The 23,209-nt window shown below is 40.0% G+C and overlaps 1 protein-coding gene across 1 annotated transcript; it reads left to right on the forward strand.

Annotated features, from left to right (window-relative positions):
• Nucleotides 1-18,514: 18,514 nt before the first annotated feature.
• On the forward strand, nucleotides 18,515-18,841 carry LOC308498753 (small ribosomal subunit protein eS26-like; the record flags this gene model as incomplete). Its single annotated transcript, XM_081051347.1, has 1 exon — nucleotides 18,515-18,841. The coding sequence occupies one exon, from the start codon at nucleotides 18,515-18,517 to the stop codon at nucleotides 18,839-18,841; it is 327 nt and encodes a 108-aa protein (XP_080907473.1).
• Nucleotides 18,842-23,209: the final 4,368 nt, after the last annotated feature.

A 23,209-nucleotide genomic window follows, 5' to 3' on the forward strand; every position in this document is an offset into this window, starting at 1 on the left:
TTTCATCATAATGAAAAGTAGGATTTCATCATGTTTATTTTTTTTTTGCATGCCTCTTACCTTTTAGAGATGATCGAGATTATATGGCAAAGGGTGAGTGACGTTATTCCTGATACTAACACAGTGGGAAAACACTTGACTACAAGAGCCTCTTTCCATTGATATAGTCTTTGTGATTTCCTCCAGAAATTTCTAATCTCTTACTAAAACCCATTTTCACTGTCTCGTTAGATTGATTCTTAAAGTCTCCATGTTTTACTTGACAAAGTTATGCATTGGGTTTGAAAAACAGAAGTTGTAGATAATTAAACTCTCAGCCCTTTCCTTCCATGATTCTAGCCCAGCTCTCCCATCACTGCACTGAGCTTTACTGGAATTGCACCCCACACTCTCCCCACTGCTTTAGGGGGGCTCTGCTCCAGCATTCCCAGGTTCCAAATTATATCTAGCTCCCTCATCCATTTTTCTCTTTTTATTTAAATAGATTTCCTGGGAGGGAGTAAAAAGCTACATTTTTTGTTGTCTACAATTCAATGTTTCTTTATTAGAAACACATACACACACATAAAAGGGATTATAAAATGTCATCAAAATCCTGCATTCCAGCATTTTCCAATGTCAATATTTAGAGGTCAGGAATCATTTCATGCTTTAGATTGATTTTGGTCTTCTTTGAGAAATGTAGCCAGACAAATATTCAGCAGCCTCAAATAAGAAATGTCACATTTCATATGAGGTACTGTTATCATCCTGGTTTTACAGACGTAGAAGCTGAGACACAGCGGGGTTAAGTAACTTGCTCAAAGCCTTACAGCTACACAATGGCAAGCCAAGGTGTGAACCCAGGCAGTCGGGCACCAGAATCCATGTTTACAACCAATACACTATGCTGATCTTATATGGGGTAGATATCATCAGCTCCACTTTACAGAAGCAGAAATGGAGGCAAATAGACACTTACTTGCCTCAAACCACATAACTAGTAAGAGACAAAACAAGAATTCAAACCCAGGACCTTCTGACTCCTCAGCAAATGAATGTTCTTAATCATAATACTATGCTGCCTACAGTTGTTTTTAATCCCTAAATGTATTTCTTACCTCAGTCCCTTGACCCACCCTCCTTTTCAGGGCCAATCAAAGCCAAGGGGAGGGTAGGAGCTCCAGAACATTCAGGTGCCCCCTAGGTTGGGACGCCCATTGAGTGTAGTCCAATCCCCAGGAGACTGGACAAGTGAGAGGGCAGCATGAAGGCAGGGGGCAAATGTGGAATGAGAACCAAACAACAGGGGCAGTGAGGGCTTCTGAGTTTGCTTTTCTTACCACACAAGCACCCCTTCCTGAAACAATCATAGTAGATTAGAGGCTTTCAGCTTGATTTGGAACAGGGATCTTAACCCATGTTTAAAATGTAGGATAACTTATTGAGCCAGTTTATGGAAACCTGAGGAAAAGTGATTTTAGGTGATCTGAGTGGGTTGAAACAACAAGTTAGATTTCAGAAAATTTATGGCTACATACACAGATATATACACAAGTTAATTAAAATCCAAACTAAAATAGAATTGAAGGGAAAACACAAGGTAATGCTGGCTGAAACAGGATGTTTTACTCCAGGAAACAGAATAAAAGAGCTACAAGGCCAAGTTACGCAGGGATCTCCTAGGAGCAGACTGCAGGGAATCTCTAACAAAGTGAGTTGAGCCTCAATTGCTTTGCTTACACCCATCTGACCAGCAGTGGCCCAAGGAGAAACTAATTGTTTTCCAAGGAAAACATAACTCTCCCTTTCACCCATGGTAGGGGTTCATCCCCACCTCTCCAGGATATAACTTGCCCAACTGTCCTAGTGCTTTCCATTTTCTATCTCTTTCCTTTCTACAATTCTTCCCTTTTATTGAGATGCGCCATTTTACTGCTCTAAACCTTGTGTAAGAATTGATACATATCCCCAGTGCTTTTTTTTTGCTGTGAAGTGAAGCTTTTTTTTTTTGCTAGTACTTTTGAACAGAATGAATGTGCTGGTCTACAGAAAACTTGGTGTTCTCTATGTGTGGTCTTTCCGAAGTACGCCATCAACAGCATCTGGAAACTTGTGAATATACACATATACTCAAACTCCTCCTCAGACCTACTGAATCAGAAACTCAAGGGTTGGGCCCAGGAATCTATGCTTAACAAGGTGTGGTATAATAAAAAGATATATTTGGTCTTTGTCCTGGTCCTTGGCACAGAGCCCTGAAAACTCTTGGAATTTCCTAATAGGAGTGCTTTTCATTATTCACAATGAGCCCCTTTCAAGCATACTTGAGTTTTTGCTAGTGAGGTGTCTATTACCGTACCCCTAGATAGCTTCAGGATGGGGGGCTGGTTACCAGAGGAACAACCATGTGATTAGAGGGTTGGCGCTTTTAGGCTCATTCCTGGATCTCCACAGAGGGGAGAGGGGCTGGAGGTTGAATTCCATCACCAATGCCCAATGGTTTAATCAATCATGCCTACATAACGGAACCTTCATAAACACCCTGACAACATGATTTGGAGAGCTTCTGGGCTGGTGAACATATTGAGGTGCTGGGAGAGTCGTGTACCTGGAGAAGACATGGAAGCAATGTGTTCCCCTCCCCCACACCCTGTCCTCTACATCTCTTGCATTTGGCTATTCCTGAGTTGTATCCTTTATAGTAAACCAATAATAAAGAACATTCCTGAGCTCAATGAGTTGTTCTAGAGAATAATCAACCCTGGAGGGTGGTGGCCATAGGAACTTCCAAATTTATAGTCGGGCAGAAATGTGAATAGCCTGAGCACCCATTTGCAGCTGGTGTCTGAAGTGGGGGCAGTCTTATAGGACTGAGCCGTTAACCTGCGGGTACTGCACTAACTACAGATAGTTAGTGTCAGAATTGAATTAAATTGCTAGACACCCAGTTGGCATCAGAGAATTAACAAATTGGTTGGTGTTAGTAAACACTTGCGAAAAACACTTTCACAAAGCCTCCAGGATGCTGCTAAAGTTTGATAACCATAGTTCTACGATAAGCACTCCAACCCTCACAGTATGTTAGAGTCATCTAAGGAACTTTCTTTTATAAATATCGGGTTAATTATAATTTACATACAATAAAACTCACCCTCCTGAAGGGTTCAGTGCAATGAGTTAGTTGGCACAGCCCTTCTCAGTCAGTTTGGGCTGCTGTATCCAAGTACCACAGCCCAGGTGACTTATGAACGACAGAAATTTATTTCTTGCAGTCTGGAGGCTAGAAGTCCAAGATCAGGATGTCAGCATGATTGGGTTCTGTTGAGAGCCCTTTTCCAGGTTGCAGACTGCTAACTTCTCATTGTGTGCTCACATGGAGGAGAGCAGAGAGAGGAAGTAAGCTCTCTGGTGACTCTTATAAATGTACTAATCCTATTCATGAGGGATCCACTTTTATAACCTCCTCTAATGCTGATTACTTCCCAAAGGTCCCACTTCCTCGTACCATCACACTGGAGGGTAGAGTTTTAACATATGAATTTGGGGAAGTGGAGATAAATATTCAGTCCATTACCGCCCCAGCCTCTGTTTTGTCCTTATAATTTTGCCTTTTCCAGAATGTCATATAAATGGGAGTATGCAAGGTGCAGCCTTTTGTCTGACTATCTTGCATAATGTTTTTGAAATTCATCATGTTGTTGAATGTATCAGTGATTTATTCTTTGTTGTTGTTGACTACTATTCCATTTTATGGACATGCCATAATTTATTTAGTCATTCACCAGCTGATGGACATTTGAGTTTTTCCAGTTTTTGGCTACTATGAATCAAACTGCTGTCAATATTTACATGCAAGCCCTTGGGGGAAACATATGATTTTGTTTCTCTTAGGTAAATACCTAGACTTGAGACTGCTGGGTCATATTTAACTTCCTAAGTTTTCCAAAGTAGCTATAATAGTTTGCATTCCCACCAGCAATATGTGAGAATTCCAGTTGCTTCATATTTTCACCAGCACTTGCTATTGTCAATCTTTTAAACTTCAGATATTTCAGTAGATGTTTAATCTTTTAATTTATATTAACTATGGCTAATGATGTTGAGCAGTTTTTAATGTGCTTATTTGAGATCCGTACACCTACATTAGAAATCTGCCTTACATGAAAGCCTTTCTCCATTGAGTTATGTTGGCAAACTCATCAAAAAGAAATTAACCATATATGGCCGTGCTTCTGTACTCCCGTTTCATTCATCTATGTCTATCCTCATATCAATACCAGATGGCATCGATTAGTGTAGCTTAATAGTAAGTCGTACATTTAGGAGCCAGAGTCTTCTAACTTTGTTATTTTTCAAAATTGTTTTGGAACTAACTTCTTTGCTTTTCCATTTGAATTTTTGAATTACCTTGTCAATTTCTTACTCCCCCGCCCCCCAAATAACTTTGATTGGAATTATGTTGAATCTGTAGATCAATTTGGGGGAAATTGGCATCTTAATAATATTGAGCCTTCTAGTCATGAACACAATATGTCTTTCCATTTATATATGACTTCTCTAATTTCTTTCAGCAATATTTTTTAATTGCACACATTCAAATCTTGCAGTACCCCAAACCAAAACCATGAGCTGTAGCCTTTGAACAACCTTCATCTATAGGAACAAGACAAGCATATGTGTTCTTAATTTATCATACATGTCATTTGGGAAATGGTCAGATGTGGCTTCTGGCCTAACTTTCATTGGATACTATTGCTTCCTCCTTCACAGAAAAGTAGTTAGTCACTTAAAGCAATTAGATAGGGCACTCTCAAATTTTCCTCACCCGATCTGCAAGTCTACCTAAATCTCCTTCCATCCTTATCAATTCCCTTTTGCTACATTAAACTTGGTACCCCTTCTCCTCATTCCTCCAAGGCCTATGCCTCTACCTGTGTTTAAATCTCATCTCTTCTTCCTATCTCAGGAGACTCAAAGTATCAGCTCTCCTTTTGTTCTTCTCTATAATCAATCACTTCCTCCCAATTAGTTCCACCTCCCTACCATTTAAATATATTCTAGCCTCTCCAGTCTCAAAAGCAAAACAAACAAAAAAGCCTCTTCCTGGCCCCCTTCTGGCTATTGCATCCCTTTTCTTCTCCTCCAATATAGCCAAACCTCTTGAGTTGTCTGTACTTCGTGTCATTTCTCCAAGGTTCTCTCTGCAGCACCTTCCAGATAAAACTTCCATCCATTTGTGCCCCAAACAACTGTCAATAATGTCACCAATGACCACTATAGCAATATCAGTCAGCCAGTTCCACAACAGTGCTATGTAGCTCAGTGGATTACAACAAAACTGTTTATTTCTTGTCCAAGTGTCTTCAGTTCAGCTGAGGTTCAGCTGACAAGGGTGAGTTTGGGGTTAATTCAGGCCATTTGTTTGGTTCAGATCTATTCCATGTGTCTCTCATTTGGGGGGGAATCAGATGGCATTATAGGGCATATTCTTCCCATGGTGATAGTAGATCCAGAAGACGGGAGCAGAAACATGCTACTCCTGCTATGGTCTAGGCGTGGAATTATCAACCTATTACATCCTTTCATATTTTATTGGCCAGAGTAAGTCTTATGGACATGCCCAATATCAGTGGGGCAGGAATTTATTTTACATCTAGTGGAACTGCAAAACTACATGGTGAAGGGCATGGGTTCAGAGAGGAGTAAAGAAATGGGAACAATACTAAATCTGTCACAGTTGTCAAGTCAAGTACAATGATAAGTATTTCATACTCATCCTCTGGAACTCAATAGTATTTTACAGGAAGGGAGGAGTAGTGCACAGTTACAGTCTCTTCTCTTGGCACTCAGAACGGCTCACTTCCCCTAGATTTCCTTCTATCTTTCTGGCCACTCCTTCTCAGTCTTTACTTTCAGACTCACCTTCTCTCTCTGGCAAAGAGAGACAAGATGACTTGGCTTTTCTTTTATCATTATATACGTTCTTCCCCAAAAATATCATCTAAGGCCACAGCTTTCATTATTATGTAAACACTGATGATTCCCAACTTTTCATCCCTAGTTCTCTGAACTCTATTCCATTCCACCCAAATGGCTCTGCTATATTTCCACCTTGGATTTTGCAAAGGTAACTCAAACTCAATGTCAAGGACCAAACTTCATGATCCAATTCCAGTCTGGTCCAATTCCAGTATTACCTATCTCAGTGAAAGCTCCACAACTTGGCTAATTGTACAAGATGGAAAACTAGGACTCATTTCAATTTTTTTTTTCTATCACTGCCAGCTCTGTATCCAATTCATAGCAAAAATTCCCTAAATATCCCCCTCCATCTTTACTGCCACCACCTATGCCAAAATGCCATCAATTCTTACCTGGCTTAATTAAATAGCTTCAAGTTGTCTCTCTCCCTCATCTTCTCTGATATCCTTCCATACGCAGACAATTAAGATGATCCTTACAAAATGCAAATTAGATGACATCACTCTTGCTTCATTTTCAAGCAAGGTCACTTTCTCAGGAAAGCCTTCCATGTCCATCCAACCTAAGTCAGATCTTTTTGTGATGCGCTCTTGTGTAACTGTCTCTTTTCCTTGAGAACACTTACCTTAGTCACTAGTAATACACTTGTTAGTGTGACCACGGTACAAATATGTATCTCCCCATTAGGTTTTAAATTCCATGAGATCAATAACTATGGTTTTACCCATCAACAAAATGAAAAGACAAGCTAGTGAATGAGAGAATATATTCACCAATGATACATCCAATAAGGGGTTAATATCCAAATTATATAAAGAACTCATACAACTTAACACCAAAAAACCCCCAAACAATCCAATTGAAAAATGGGCAGAGGACCTGAATAGACATTTCTCCAAAGAGGACATACAGATGGCCAATAGACATATGAAAAGATACTTAATGTCACTAATCATCAGAGAAATGCAAGTAAAAACCACAAAGAGATATCACCTCACACCTGTCAAAATGGCCATTATCCATAAATCAACAAACAACAGGTGTTGGCCAGGACGTGGAGGAAAGAGAACCCTTGTGCACTCTTAGTGAAAACAGTATGGAGATGCCTCAAAAAAATTAAAGATAGAACTACCTTATGTCCAAGCAATTGCACTCCTGGGTATTTATCTGAAGAAATCCAAAACACTAATTCAAAAAGGTATATGCACCCCTATGTTCATTGCAGCACTATTTACAATAGCCACGATATGGAAACAACCTAAGTGCCCATCGATAGATGATTGGAGAAGAAGAGGTGGTACATATATACAATGGAGTATTACTCAGCCATAAAAAAATGAAATCTTACAATGTACAATGACATGGATGGACCTAGAGGGTATTATGCTAAGTGAAATAAATCAGACAGAGAAAGACAAATACCATATTATTTCATTTATATATGGGATCTAAAACACAAAATAAATGAATAAACAAAACAGAAACAGACTCATAGATACAGAGAACAAACTGATAGTTGCCAGATTGGAAGGGTTTGGGGCGCTGAGTGAAAAAGGTGAAGAGATTAAGAAGTACAAAGTGGCAGTTACAAAATAGTCATGGGGGTGTAAAATGCAGCATTTAGCCAATAATATTGTTATAACTATGTTTGGTGCCAGGTGGGATACTAGACTTTTCAGGGGGATTACTTCTTAAGTTATATAAATGTCTAACAACTATGCTATTCGCCTGAAACTGATATAATATTGAATGTCAACTGTAATTAAATATAATATTGAATTTCAACTGTAATTGAAAAAAATTAAAATTTAAATTATTGGGAGACCACCTCAGGGATACTGTGGATGCCTGATCACTGCACTGTACACCAGAAGCTAAACATTAATGAATGCCAACTATAATTTTATATATATAATGTGATGGCTTGGGGTGAGGTCGGAGGGATAGTGGATGGGGGGGTGGGGCGTTCACAGTGTGAGGGATATAAATGATGAACGTCTAAGTATCACCTTGTCTTGTACACCTGCAACTAATAAATTAAAATAAAATTAAATTAAAATTAAAAAGAAAAAGAACTGTGGTTTTGTTCATCCTTGTGTCCCTAGCATCAATCATGGCCGGGCACATAGGAGGAATTCAATAAATACTTGTTGAATAAATATGTGAATGAATGAATGAGTGAATGAATGACTTGTGAGTGTCTCATGTATTAGCATTTAAGATAATACAACAAAGAACTTTTCACATGTCTGTCTTAGTTCTCTAACTGGATTGCAAATATCTTGAAAACAGTGTCAGACTTTCATTTCTTTGTCTCCCACATGGTATCCTAGATATGCAGTAAGCAACTTTTGTGCAAAATGAAGAATATCTTGCATAGTGTATAATTTGTTTGGAATATTTAGGAAAAACGTATTGGTTTTTTTTAACCACACTACCTATAACACATGACCAGGAGAAAGTAGGACCTAACCACATGTTTGTAACTACCATTGTGTACCTGAATATGCTGGTAGATTTGAATCAATTGATAATTGTCATTGAAATTTAATGTAATTGTGTAATATTAAGATCTTTAAGTTAAATTCCACTAAAATTATGTCATTATATTAAGGCACTAGTATATATTACTGGAAAAAGCAAAATCAATAGTGAATCCATTGTCACCATAAATTTAAGATGACAAATATTTATTAAATTCTTATGTGCTGTATAGAGTCCCATTAAAAAACAGCACGCTTAGCTGGAATTTTGAAGAGAAGGCAGTGAAGGAACTATTTCAGAGATATGGACAGGGTTAAGGGAACCAACAAGAAAGGCTGAGGCACCCAAGGACTGGTGGCCACTCCTAGGTCTGAAGGAGAAAGGAGGAGGAAATGGTGTTATAGAAGGTTGTTTGGAGAGCTGCAGCTTGGAAACCAGAGAGCCTGACAGAAACCATGGCCACTGAGGGACCAGTCACAACTAGGACTGAGTGTGAACAAGGAGTGGAGTAAATAAATTCTTCTACCTCCATTTCCTTTCACCCTCTAATCTCCTAGCCATACTCCACTCCCTTATTGATTGAACTCATCCAGAAAGGGTCAGATGAGAAAACAGAGAGGTTAAGGAGTTAGCCCAGAGTCACAGAGCTAATGAATGTCAGTTCTGGATTTGAATCCCAGGAGGCAGACCTCAAATACCATAATCTTATTCATTATTGTACACATCCAATAGAGGACTGCCCCAACTACAACTCATTATAATAAAAGCTAATGAGGCCTACATGTGTGTATTGTCATATGTTGCACTATTGGAAAAACTTGCTCACTCTTGTGGTAGACAATAAATTTGATCAATTCGCAAGCATTATTTTCATCGGGATGAGAGCCTCTCCATTTGAAATCTGAAGATCAAATAAATAAATATTATATTCCTAAATTTAGTGGTGCTTGAAGCCCCAGGAAAATTCCCCAATATAGTAGACAATGGAACTAACATCCTTCTCCCTCAAAGATGGGCAATGAAGAGGCCCAGCTCTCCACCAGTGCTTTCTTGGTCTGATTCTTTTTGCTGATCTCTGGGTAGGGTTCCCAGCAGAGGCTCCAGCTCTATCTCTGACATCCTCCAGTCTGGAGGCCCTCATTGTTTCTCATCCACTGGTGAACAACTGCCCTCCCCACCAATCCAAAGGGCAACCTAGGACCCTCTGGGAGCACTGTCATAACCTCACAGGCTCTGCCTCTTTTCAAGAGGTTCTTTAACACCTGCTGGTGGCTGGACCAAGAAATACCATGTTCAAGTTGAAGAGTGGAGCAGTGCTTCTTTCTCCATTCAGAATGAGACTCCTAAGGGACTCCTAGGGACTGCGGACAGGTAGATCCTGTGACTGATCCCTTCAGTCAATGCTCAAACTCAGGACCCCAGGACTTGCCTCTCAAAGTATGTTCCTTCAACCAGCATCATCAGCATCATTTGAGAGCATGTTAGAAATGCAGAATATGAATCAGAACCTGCATTTTGATAAGAGTCCCAGATGATTTATATGCAACTTACACTGAAAAGCTCTTTGTTTTACATTTCTCCCTGCCTTCCCACTGAAAAAAAAGACAGTGGGCATGAAATCCGAGGGGTACACCATAATTCTCCCAAGCTGGGTCTGCACAAGGCTAAGAAGCATAAAAAGATGTAGAAGTCAGAAGACCTTGAATCAAAATCTGGTCCTACCTATATGATTAACGAACATATAATTAAGTTCTCTGAGTCTCATTATTCTAAATTTTCAGATGAAAGTGATATCTACCCCTTAGGGAACTAAGAATAAAAACATTTTCAGATCAGCTCCATGAAACTTGGGGGCCTTTCTGGGATTTATAAATTCCAGGAAGTAGGGATTATATTTCCATTTCTAATATTATTTCATTGGCCTAGAAATGGTCACAGTCAACCCTGTGAGTTTAAGCCACAGTCGTCTACTGGCATCCAGTGGTGAATGGTACAATGTGGCAACAATGAACTCACCAAACATAATAATTCAGTAAACCCTAGAACTGACCCAGGAAGATGAGGCAGAAAACTAGCATGTGACTCATTGTTTGGACTCCAAAAGAGAGACCAAAGAGAGAAATGGAAGAAACGTGGCTGGCTACAAGCCCAGTGACAGCTTATACCTGACACAGATTCAAACTTATTGTTCAGAGCAAGAAAATACATCCATTATTAGCTGCCAGGTGCCTAGCTAAAGAGATGTGTGCTCAATTTTCCTTCATGCATCAGCTCAAACTAGATGTGAAATAATTGTGTAGAGTTCAATCAAGCTGAGACCCATTATTCAGTAACAAAATTAACATTTCTAAAGTACTTTATCACAAACGACAGGTTGGTTCACTCAGCTTCCTTGCCTGAATCATTAGCCCCAGATCTGTGTCTTTCCATTTGCCTTATTTGCACGTTCTCCCCTTGCTGGTTCCCACTCCTGAAAGTAAAAATGAGGATAGGCAAAGAAAGGCACACTGATTCTCGCTTTCAAAAAAGGAGATACTCCATTTATTAAGTATCTAACATGTACGGGGGGAATTCCACACATATTCTATTTCTGTCATAGTTGATGTTCCCAACAGACAATCATGGTGTTCACAGAGTACAGTTTTTAATTTTGCCTGACATATAGTTTTGGAAATTTTAGTGTGTTTTACCATTAATTGCAACTTGTAGACTCTCTGCCTAGGAGCAATTTCAAAGAATTCCATTTTGGAAATATCCAGCACATCATTTTTTTAACTTAAAGTACCTTCCCATATTCTCCCTTCTAAGATAAAACATCATATTCAGATACAGTTTTCACCAAAGTCAATGAAAATCTGAAAATCTCAATTGTAATAAGGGCAGAAACTGGGGTTAACAGGATTCACCGTGCCACCATTTTCCTAACCTGGATTCAAGTCTTTGGAGTTTTTTCTTTTCCTATTTGTTAAAGTAAAATTTTTTTTTAAAAAAACCTTTTTATTAAGCCCATGTCCCCTTTCTATTATCCAACTACCCTTATAGGATTAAGGAAAAGAGAGATTCTTTTTTCTAAGTACTTAGAGAGACTCTTGAATGTGTGACCTGTTGATTCCTTCAAGGAGCACACCTGGTGGCGTGCTGAGGCAAGGAGTCATGTTCAGTTGTGGTGCTGCCATGTGACAGGCCAGCAGAGAGGTTCTACTTTCTATGAATGCCAGTGATTCCTGGACCCTCTGGGAAGTTCTAAATCCTACTGACTAGAAGAGACTTAGAAGTTCCCTTTACATTTCTTTTGTCACAATAAGAACTAGGGTTTGTTTGTTTGTTGCGTTTTTTTTTTTTTTTAACCTAGCAAAAGCTAAAATTCCAAAGAAGATTAATGGTCTCAGGGTTTTTTTGAAAATTAATTTGGGGAAGGTATTCAATAATGTTGTAAAGATTTTGTTGGGTATCCGATGGACATGTGTCCCATTTGGGAGACCACCTCAGGGATACTGTGGATACCTGATCATGGCATTGTACACCAGAAGCTAAACATTAATGAATGCCAACTATAATTTTATATATATAATGTGATGGCTCAGTGCGAGGTCTGAGGGATAGTAGATGGGGGGTAGGGGGGTTCACAGTGTGAGGGATATAAATGATGAACGTCTAAGTATTATCTTGTCTTGTACACCTGAAACTAATGAATAAAAAATAAAATAAAATAAAATAAAATAAAATACAATTGAGGAAGTCTCCTAACTTTTTCTTGGCCCCCTCCATTGTCCATGTGCTCCAGCTTTGCACTCTTGTTCCCCAGAATAGATCTGGAACCCTGGTGTTGTTAGGACTAATAAGACCATCCAGCCAATGTAAAGTGAAAAGTTGTGTAACTTTGGGAAAACCTTGGCCAAAATCTGAGGTTGGCTTTTGCCAATGATAAAGTCAACATATATTAACAACAAAAATCTGCTTTGTGTCCTGCGACCTTGGGACAAGCTATAATATTTTGACATCTAGCATTCATCCTCATACCCAACCAGTGAAATTGGTGGTGGCGTATGGCATCTCACCAAAGACAAAGGAACAACTTGGCTGTTGTGCAGGCTCTGTATCTGCGTGACTTACAAATATAGTTTTTGTCTTTTTTCAAAGCCCTTATCTTTTTCATCTCAGGTTGTACGTGGAATTTGGGAAGCAGTTTTTCTACTATTGCTTTGTCTGTATTCCAGTGCTGGCAAGACAAGAATGATTTCTAGCAGGATCCCACTTCATCTCATCCATTTGTGAGACAGGAATACTAAAAGGAAGTGAATCTAGGAGAGATGTGTGTTTCACTCTCTAGCTATGTACATTGAAAAGAGTGGTTTTTGGTTGTTGTTATTTTTTTTTTAAAGGTTTTTTACTGAAAAAGAAATCACTTGATTTTTAAGTCTTAGCTTCCTTACCTGTAAATAAGAAAAATGATCTAGACAAATGTTAAGGCAACTTCTAGCCCTACAATGTATACCTCTATCCTTCCCACATACTTTCCTCCTCTGATAATTCCTATCCCAGTACATTCTGGCATTATTACCCATTAAAATTAAACTTGCGTGTCATCTCTGATCCTCTGCCTCCCTAACTTTCCTCTTGAAATCATTCACCAGGAATGATCGTTCTCACCTCCTTGACATATCTGGGATACATCCACTTTATTTCCACCACTGTGTTTGGCCATGTGAATGAGCTCTCTTATTTGGGAATGAACTTTACAACCCAGGAGAGTTTAGAATTACATTTAGCAATGATGGAATAAATCAAACTCATGGATTTATCAAGTAAAAAAGAATCCGGCCTCTCAGGGAAACGTGACTTCAATTTGAATTGTATAACTAATTCAAATCTGTGATTCTAAGCTGAAAAGTTTATTTAATATCAATTTTAAGCAAATTAGAGTATTTAAGAAAACTTGATATGCAAAAATTCATAATTTCATGTAACTTAAGATTTTCTTAAGTAGCCAGGAAGATGTGTTACGGTTATGATTTTTGTCTTGCTAAACATTTGAAATACCTAGAAAACTCTGGAATATATTACATTAAGGTATTTATTGTAAAATAAAAAAATATATTTTAAAATGCATTCTTTTGGAAAATACAAATTTTTTAAATTATAATTGACATTCAATCTTATTTTATATTAGTTTCAGGTGTACAGCATAATGGTTAGACATTTACATAATTTATGAAGTGATCTCCCCAATAATTCTAGTACCCATGTGGCATTACACATAGTTATTACAGTATTATTGACTGTATTCCCTGTATGGTACTTTACATCCCTGTGACTATTTTGTAACTACCAATTTATTCAACTAAATTGAATGAATGAGCCTGATTGTTTAAGGTGACTTTTGGTTGTTGGACTGGAGTTAAACATTACCTAAGCATCAAACAAAAGTGGTTATTAATATTTTTATAAATATTAAAATAAAATTTATAGGCTAAACTTGATAAAAATGTGTGTTTGAAAACTTACTTTAACAATTAACATTAATTTTAAACCCAAGCAACTATTAATAGTCCTTTCTGTACTCAAAATTCTCCTCCAGACATCAACTTCACTGACAATAGTGAAAAGAGTTCCCTTTTATCATGAAACTCTGAATGCTTTAAAATTTAGACTGAAACATCTTAATATATGTCTCTTGTCTCTTAAATACTACATGAGTACAAGGAAAGAAAATCTTTATAACTAGGTAAAGTGTTGGATGATGGAATGAATGGATGGATGTTAAGTGATGGATATTGACTAAACTTGTGGTAATCATTCCACAATATATAAATGTATCAAATCATTACGTTGTACGTCTTAAACTGTTACAATATCATATACCTGTTATGCCTCAATAAAACTGGGGGGGTGAAGGAAAAAAAATACTACACAAGTGCAAAGTCAAACCAAGTTCTCGTGCATACACCAATTTAAATACTTTGATTCCTGTATAACTTTTTGTGATTAATAAAAAGCCACATGGTATCTCTTAGAGTCGCACTGAAATGCTGCATCCCAACTTTATTTGAAAAATAGAGAAAATGTCTTAGCAACTTGATTTTCTCCAAAGTATGATCCAGGCTTTACTAAAAATTTGTTACTTGATCTACATAACTAGAGCAGCATCATCACAGCCCCTTCTTTTATCTGGCCGGGATTTTGCCCGGAGTTTTTTTATGAGTCAGGTGATATTCCCTAAAACATAGCTGTTACAGATTGATAATATCTGTAAATATAAACTATAAGAAGCATGTTTGCCACGTCTCTGGGCAACATAAAGAAGCTCCTCTGTATTCACTTTGCTGACATCTCCCCCATTGTATCAATATTTACTCTCCTACCCAATTAATGTGCTTTGTTATTTTAAACTCAAAATGAGTAAGAAGTGAGAACTGAACGAAAGGCTCTTCTACGTTACAGATGATCTCTTCCTTTGCCTTAAGAAATTTTAGAAGAAATACAGCTTGCTACACTCTGACTCATAGCTGCGCACCACCTTGTGGAGTGGGGAAAGTTTGTAGAGAGAATTCCAGAGCCACATTTTCAGGGTCCTCTGTGTGCTGAAATGAACGTGAACAAACCAAGCGTGAGTCTACGTATATAGAAATCCACAATGTGGACCATCTCCAGTTCCTTCCCCTCCTCACACAACCTCCCTCAATAGCTGGTTTCATGTACCTACCATGCTTTTCCTTTACAGGAGGTAGAAAGTGAAAAGACTCAAGGATTATCCTCCTGTGGTTTCTCAATGAGAGCTCTGTTGGCATTTTTATTTCTGGGGTGAGCGCCTCCTGCAAACTGGGAGATGGTTCTCATCTCTAGCCACTAGCCAGTAAATACTGTTAGTCATTGGAAATTTGTGGGAGTGCTTTTGCTTGTCACCAACATAAGGGCAATTCTCCCCCCTCCCCAAGAACCCCTAGACCTCAGTGGAACAGAGGTGGAACAGAACCACTGGTTTTAACCCCTTGAACTCTGTGTAGGGGCCCAGCTCTTTGCCATATCTCTGCTTTAACAGAACAAGTGGCCTTGTAAACAAATGAAGCAGCAAAGTTAATCTGTACTAACATTCCCTCCTTCATTGTTCTTTGGCCGTGAGGCACAGCACCCTGGGAGCAATGAAAGGCAGGAGTTTATGTTGTGATAGAAGCTTGAGCAGAAAAGGAGATGCTAGAACATTAGAGTTAGAAGGTATCTTAGCAGTCATCTTGTCAAACACCTCATTTTAGAGATAAAGAAAATGAGATTTGGAATCGTTACCTGTAAAATATACTCCCAATGTTAGTTATTGCTGTGATAATTAGTAATTATTATATTATTATTTTTACAATTATTTATTATATATTATTTTTATTATTATTGTATTTACTATATCTGTCTTAAAATTGCTTAACCTCATGGGAGGGTGTTTAGTTCAGGGGTTCACCAGAAGCCAACCCTGATCCACGGCCTTGGATGAAAGTGCTTTATCCTAGAGGTAATCCAGGAAGCACAGTGAGGATTGGGAAAGTGATGGGAGTGTAGAGGCCATGCTGGGTGATCAGATCCACCTTCAAGACTGAAGCACTTATTCCCCCAGCTGCTGGGTGCGTTGCTGGCAGCAGCTGATGGTCTCTGGGAATTGCTTTCACCCAATGTCATGCTCCCTTCCCAGGAGCAGCCTGTATCTAAGGACTGGTTGACACAAGGGTATATATGTCCAACCCTCACCTCCTTAAGTCTCAGCAAATCTGAACGGTCACCCCAGCTTCAGAGCTTCCTGTGGGGTCCCTGACACCTTTGTTGAGACCGTCTCATCTTCAGTTTCTCCCTCTGCCTAATACTGTTAGCTTTTCTTCCCCTGCAGGTGTTAACCCTTAAAAGACTCCCAAACAAACGTTCTGCTTGCTAATCTCCCTATCTGTATGCTTACCAAGGAGCCTAACCTGCAAAGGTGGGCAGGAGGAGTTGTTCAAGAAAGCAGAGGCTAAAAAAGGGATTTTGGAGCTGCATCCCATGCCAGCCAGCTGGCTGTGAGGACTGCATTTCTCTTTGTACAGGGAGCCCGGACCACCCTGCACAAGATAGCAGGGCAATTGTGAAAACTTCTGCCTGTTGTGAACTGAAAGATGGCAAACTGGTAAAAGGAAATGCACTACAAAGTGTAATGTATCGGGTATTTGAGAAATATGGGGAAATTAGTAATTCTGAGAAAAATGGATTGGATGGCTATTGCTAGAGGCATTAGATGATTTGGAAAAACATAATAGAAGGCACAAAATGATGAATCAGTAATTAAAGGCGAGATATGAAAGACAGACGGCCTCTTTGGAGAATTACATGAAGAGATTCTCCTCTCCTGTTGACAAAGAGCAGAGAAATCTGAGGACCCATCCAGGACGTCATCATAACAATAGCAGAGCTCCCGAGAAGGCTGAACTCTCAACCTAGCCAGGTCTGCACTACATCTGCCATAAGAACTGCTGGATCGTACGGGCAAGAAGCACAGCCACTTGCATGTTAGCCTGTTGTTGAGCGCATTCCTGCTCAGCTGACATCTATTCATCCACCCAATATGTTGGTTGGAATAGTATTCCCAGATACGGAATATTGTTCCTCCAGAAACCTTAAAAGCCCATTGGGCATTGTGTTTCCTTTTTCATGTTGGAAGGTGCATGATGCAATAATTTATCCTTTACTTCAGAGGGAAAGTCTGGACATGCTCCAGACCACAGGATCCCTAAACATTTTATTGATAGGGAACACTTCGGAATCTTCATAGGTTTTGTCTTACCCTCTCTGGAGCACATGTGTCTTACTCTGAACTTTAACGTATTTGCCACTTGTTCCTCATCTAGTCCGATTAGCATGATGTTATCAATATTGTGGGCCAGGGTGAAATTCTAGGGAAATGTCAGATTATATTAGGACAGAGGACAAGAATGCAAACCTATTTGTCTTGTTCCTGTGTTGTTTTCAGTTTTATATCCCACATAACATTACTAACCACTGTCATCCCAATAAAATTTAATTAAAAAAAAAAGAATGCAAACCTAGTCCTGGGGCAAGCCTATAAATATAGTATTTATAGTCTATTATAGACTGTTCCAAGTGAATGCAAACTGTTTCTGGTCTTCCTTTCTGATGGGAATGGAAAAGAAAATATTTACCAGCTTAATGACTGTGGAGCACTTGGCTGAGGGTCTGTTAATCTGCTCTATCAGAGATCCCACACCTGGCCCGATGTACAATGAGTGTAAATATTTGGTTAAGTTTGTAGAAAGCTATTTTCAGGATCCAGCTGGCGTTTGTGTAGGCCAGACTGGTGAACTAAATGGCAATATGATGGGGCATCACTCCATCATCCTTCAGGTCTTTAAGAGTGGTACTGACATTTGCCATTTTTCCCATGATACAATACACTTTCTGATTCGCTATATTGCCTGACTATCAGCGGTGGGATTGGGGCGGGTTCCACTTGATCTTCATGCTATAATCGCTTTTATTTCACAGGCCAAGAAACCTACGTGGGGATTTTGCCAGCCTCCAAGTATTATGCATTTGTGATTGGGAAAACTACTACTTGGTCCAGGATTGAGATCATGCCATCTGCAGTGGAAAATGATACCGTTTTTGAAAAAACAGTTTCTAGGTGGCTACTGGGCACTGTAAGCAATGCGGCAACACGCTGTCATGTGGCCAGAACTGCCATCGTTAGCTAGGTTCCGTCAGACCCATAATTGTAAGGTCAAGCAGGCCCAGAGCAATCCATCCCCCTCAGGCATGAGCAGAGTTGAGGGGGATAAGGAAGCGGCACAATCAGGTGTCCCAGGTCCTCTTGTCATCCACTGCTACTGAACTGTCCCTCAGCTCACACCTGTGGCCACATTTAGGGGTTGGGGGAGAGGGATGATTCTTTATAAATAGGTATGGAGAAGGATAAAAGCTGAAGTTGCTTCCTACATGTGTCAACTCAATATGCCAAAATTGACAGCTGCTGCCCTGAAGCTCCATTCATGGGTGACCTTAAAAGACAGGGTAGCTCTCTTGGGTCCTCGCTCTCAAGATGACCAAGAAAAGAAGGAACAGCGGTTGTGCCAAAAAGGACCAGGGTCATTTGCAGCCTATTCACTGCACCAGCTGTGACCGATGCATGCCGAACGACCAGGCCATTGAGCAGTTCATCATTCAAAACATAGAAGAGGCCACAGCCATTAGGGACATTTCCGAAGCGAGTGTCTTTGCTGCCTATGTAGTTCCCAAGCTGTATGTGAAACTGCATTACTATGTGAGTTGTGCCATTCACAGCAAGGTAGTCAGGAATCGTTCCCGTGAAGCCTGGAAGGATGGAACACCCTCACCCAAATTTAGACCTGTGGGTACTGTCCCATGACCTCCACCAAAGCCCATGTAAGAAGCTATGTCCTTAACAACTGACCCAAGAAATATTCTCTGGGGGAAGAAATACAATGGAAATTATAGAAGAAAGAAGGAGAAGGAGAAGGAGAAGGAGGAGGAGGAGGAGGAGGAGGAGGAGGAGGAGGAGGAGGAGGAGGAGGAGGAGGAGGAGGAGAAGGAGAAGGAGAAGGAGAAGGAGAAGGAGAAGGAGAAGGAGAAGGAGAAGGAGAAGAAGAAGAAGAAGAAGAAGAAGAAGAAGAAGAAGAAGAAGAAGAAGAAGAAGAAGAAGAAGAAGAAGAAGAAGAAGAAGAAGAAGAAAGGAGTAAGGGGAAATCCTTTCAATGTCCCAGTGAACAGAGCTTTGAACGGTATACTTGATCATTTACTTTGTGAGGAAAGAAAAGTGGCTCAAAGTTAAAATATATGTGGACTGAAGGTGTCCCCCCAAAATGATGTCAAGGTCCTAATCCCCAATGTGATGGTATAATTGACCCCTGAACTACACAGAATTTAGGGGCATCAAGCACTTGGTAGTGGAAAATCTACATAACTAGTCAGCCATAGATGGTTCCCAAACTCTATTGAATTGAAAATACAATTGACCCTTGAGCTGCACAAATATTTATATTATACACATATATAAATCTTTTTAAATTTACATCTAAAATAAAGTTTAAATCCGTGTGTAAGTGGACCTATGCAGTTCAAACCTGCATTGTTTGAGTCAACTGTATGTGGAGATGGGCCTTTGGGAGGTAATCAGAACTGGGTTTGGCCATCATAATGGAAGCCTTGACAGTTGTATCTTTTGTCTTTTTGTAACGTAGTGCCTGACTTAAGCTATGATTGCTGAGGCATCTACTTCAAGCATGACTATCTGGAATAAATACATTGTAAGCCAAGACCAGGTACACATGCACACACACTCCTCCCCCTCACCCCTGCCCCTTACTAAGGCTCCTTTGTTATAGAGATTTTGGTTGACCATTTGAGCCAGTTGGGTTCTTTTTCTCTTCCTTGAGCTTTAAATTCACAAATAAAGTGTGAGACTTCAAAAACCTAGGCCCTACCCTTGACTCCAATAATAGTAAAACACTAGGACTATTTCCTCTCTCTCCCTCTATCTTTCTCTCTCTCCTGTGACCTTACTGTGTAGCCCCAGGTGTGCTGTGTAATTTCTAGGTCCTGTATGTAATACACCTTTGTTTTTTTCAGTTTCCTGATGATTATTGCTGAATGTCATCTTGTAATCATAATAAGAACCACAAGTGTCAGTCCAACCACAACACTGGTTATCAAGAGGCTGAAACCTGTACACACAGCCACGAAGGCGGGGCCCTCTTGATGGGATTATGACCTTACAAAAGGAGGAGCGTTATGAGATGATCTCCGCCCTTCTACTCCCTCCCATGCACGTAGTCAAGAAAGGCTATGTAAAGAGGAGACAGATATTTGCAAACCAGGTAGAGGGCCTTCACCGGACATGGAATTTGTTAGCACATTGATTGATCTTGGACTTCCAAGCCTCCAGAACTGTGAGAAATAAATGTTTGTTTTTTAGGCTACCCAACCTATGGTATTTTATGATAGCAGCCCTAACTAAGACATGGACTCACGGTAAGTGGCTTCACTGGTTGGTCAGAGGCTTAGAAGGAGAAAAAGTAGAAGAGAGGAAACGTATAGGTCTCAGTTAGGAGCATGCAGATCTATAGGAATGGACATAGAGGTGAAGAGCTCTATACCACATGTCAACACCCATCAAAGAGTATCTACCACAGAAGAGGCGTTAAACAACAAAGTAAACAGAGTGATTAGTCACATGACATCATCCAGTCATTGACAATCTGAGTGCTGACACAATGAGTATATGAATGAACTGGTCATGGTAATAGGGATGGAGATTATTCATGGGACCAACAGCCTTCCATTCAACAATGCTGATCTAGATATTGCTGACGCCAAATCAGTGTCCTGGCAGCAACAGAAACCAATGCTAAACTCCTAATTCAGCACCATCCCTTGAGAAGCCACATGATGCCAAAATAACTACAGAGGGTGCCAAAATATGTATACACATTTTAAGAAAGGCAAACAGTATTGAAATTGTAATAACATATACTGATAACAAAAGATGAATACACGTCACGTTTGACTGCTGCAATTACAAGAGGTGCTCAAAGTGGTTACCATCAGCGTCCAGACACTTCTGATTATGGAGAACTGCTGCTTGAGCAACGTTGACCAGTGTCCACTTGTATACATTTTTTTGGCACTCCTGGTACATTTGACCCCTTTCACCCTAGGAGAAGCAGAAATTCATTCTGACTAGAATCAACACATATTTCTAATGAGGAGTCTCATTTCTTGCCCATAGGGTCTGGTGAAGACTAACTGGAACTTGAAGCAAACATAATCAGTCAGAAGGGCACATGGGAGGAGCTAGGGCTTATGGAAGTTCTCGTACTCTACATAATTACGAGAACCCTGAAGGAATAACTGTTTATAAAAGAGCTCTGTGATTCTAACTTCCCCTTCCCTTAACTTCCTTTTCCTTTCTATAAATAACCCTCCATCTTGGCATAGGGGCCAGAGTGTGCACGTGGCTTGCCATGTCTGCATGCACTGGGCTGCAACCCTTTCTTTTTCCCAATTAAATCCTTTTTGGTGACAAAACACCCAGTCGATATTATTTTTCAGCTGATAGACCTTAGCTAGCATCACTACCAAGAGCTTACAAAATATTGGATCCACACAACATCACATCAGAACAAGGGCCCCTTTTCACAAAAAAGGAGGTGTGGCACTGAACACATAACCTCTGGATCTACTGGTACTGTCCTGTCGCATGGCGTCCAGATGCTGTTAGTCTAATACAGTGATGGAAGTCCTTTTGAAAGCACAACTAAGGTGCCAGCTCAGAAACAATAGACTGTGAGAATGAGGCACTCTCAAGGATTCAGTACATACTCTAAATCAGCGATCACCACATCGTGCTGTGTAGGATATGTGGTTCCAGAAACCAAGGGCTTAGTATGCTATGTATCATTTCCAGTGACCCTCTTTGGATTTTTTTGCTCCCCATCCTTGCATCTTTAGTCTCTGTGTGTTTAGGTGTACTAGTTCCCCAAAACAAAAAATATTTCTACTTGGGGTTAAAGCAGGAATCCCATTAAGCTTTAAGCTATAGCAACCTCTGGGCATTTTGGACTATTTATTCCAAAGGACAAGAAATCAACAAGTCATATCTCAGCAGATCATCAGGGGAAGTCAGGCCTCCTTTACACATGCAAAGAGGCATATAGGAATATGTTTGGCACCCAAGCAATTCACTTAGGCATCTCTTGATAACACCTGGCCCAGTTTTTCCAGTAAATGAGCAAGTGTAGAAGCCACAACTTGAGAAGGGACCAGGGACCAGGCTAAGAGCCCTCAAAAATGAGATAAGCTACCAAGAGCAGCAGAGATACTAGCTGAGGGTGAGGGGTGGTAGAGGAGGGAGATAATGCATACCAGTCATGGTCTTGATATTATCACTAGCTCTAGGAGCTGTAGTTCATACCTCTAACTTTCCTCTTATAAGTTTAGGAGAACTAGGAAAAGAGGCCTACCAGAATCCTAGCATTGCTGCTCCAGAACTTGGATGAAGTGAAACTGAGTGGAGTAAGGGATGGACTGCCGCGGAAGCTGTGATACATTGCCCAGATACCCTCCCCCCTGCACCATGGTTTATTCCCCAAACTGCTAGAACTGCTGCTGGATAAACCCCCTTACCCTCTCCCTCCCATACACAATCTTAACTGTTAGTCCTCCCCAAATATTGCCCTCATCTGAAGAGACCTACCTCACTAAGTTACTCGCCTTTCCTGGAGACAGACTGAATTTGATACTAACTTGTCAATGCGGGAGTATTATACGTATCCTGGCATCTTTGTTCCAACTCAGACAACTTTTAAGAGCCATCCAAGCTTCAGCTCTCCCTATGGCATCAGTTGATACATTTTTAATAATTACATTACTGTTCAACTTCTCCCTCAGCCCAACTTTCCCTCCTTCCTTCCTTTCCCTTTACACAGATTAATCCTGAGAGCACTTTTCAGTAAATTTCCTGAACATCAATTTCCTTCTTAGAGTCAGCTTCCTGTGGAATACCAATCTGCAACAAACAGGGAAGGAACTTACACTGGCAAGCCTGTTATAAGTGTGGACAATTAGTGCTCAGTCTCCTTAGGGTCCATCTCAGAAACTATGTTGAACATGTCTCAGAATTTTGTCATCGAGAAATGAGGGTGTCAGAGTATTTATATACCAATTCCTACCCATCATGGGCTCAGCAGTCACTCTGGAGTTTTTCACATACTGGAAC

This window comes from Rhinolophus hipposideros (assembly GCF_964194185.1).
Source record: "Rhinolophus hipposideros genome assembly, chromosome: 1".
In the NCBI taxonomy this organism is placed as follows: Eukaryota; Metazoa; Chordata; class Mammalia; order Chiroptera; family Rhinolophidae; genus Rhinolophus; species Rhinolophus hipposideros.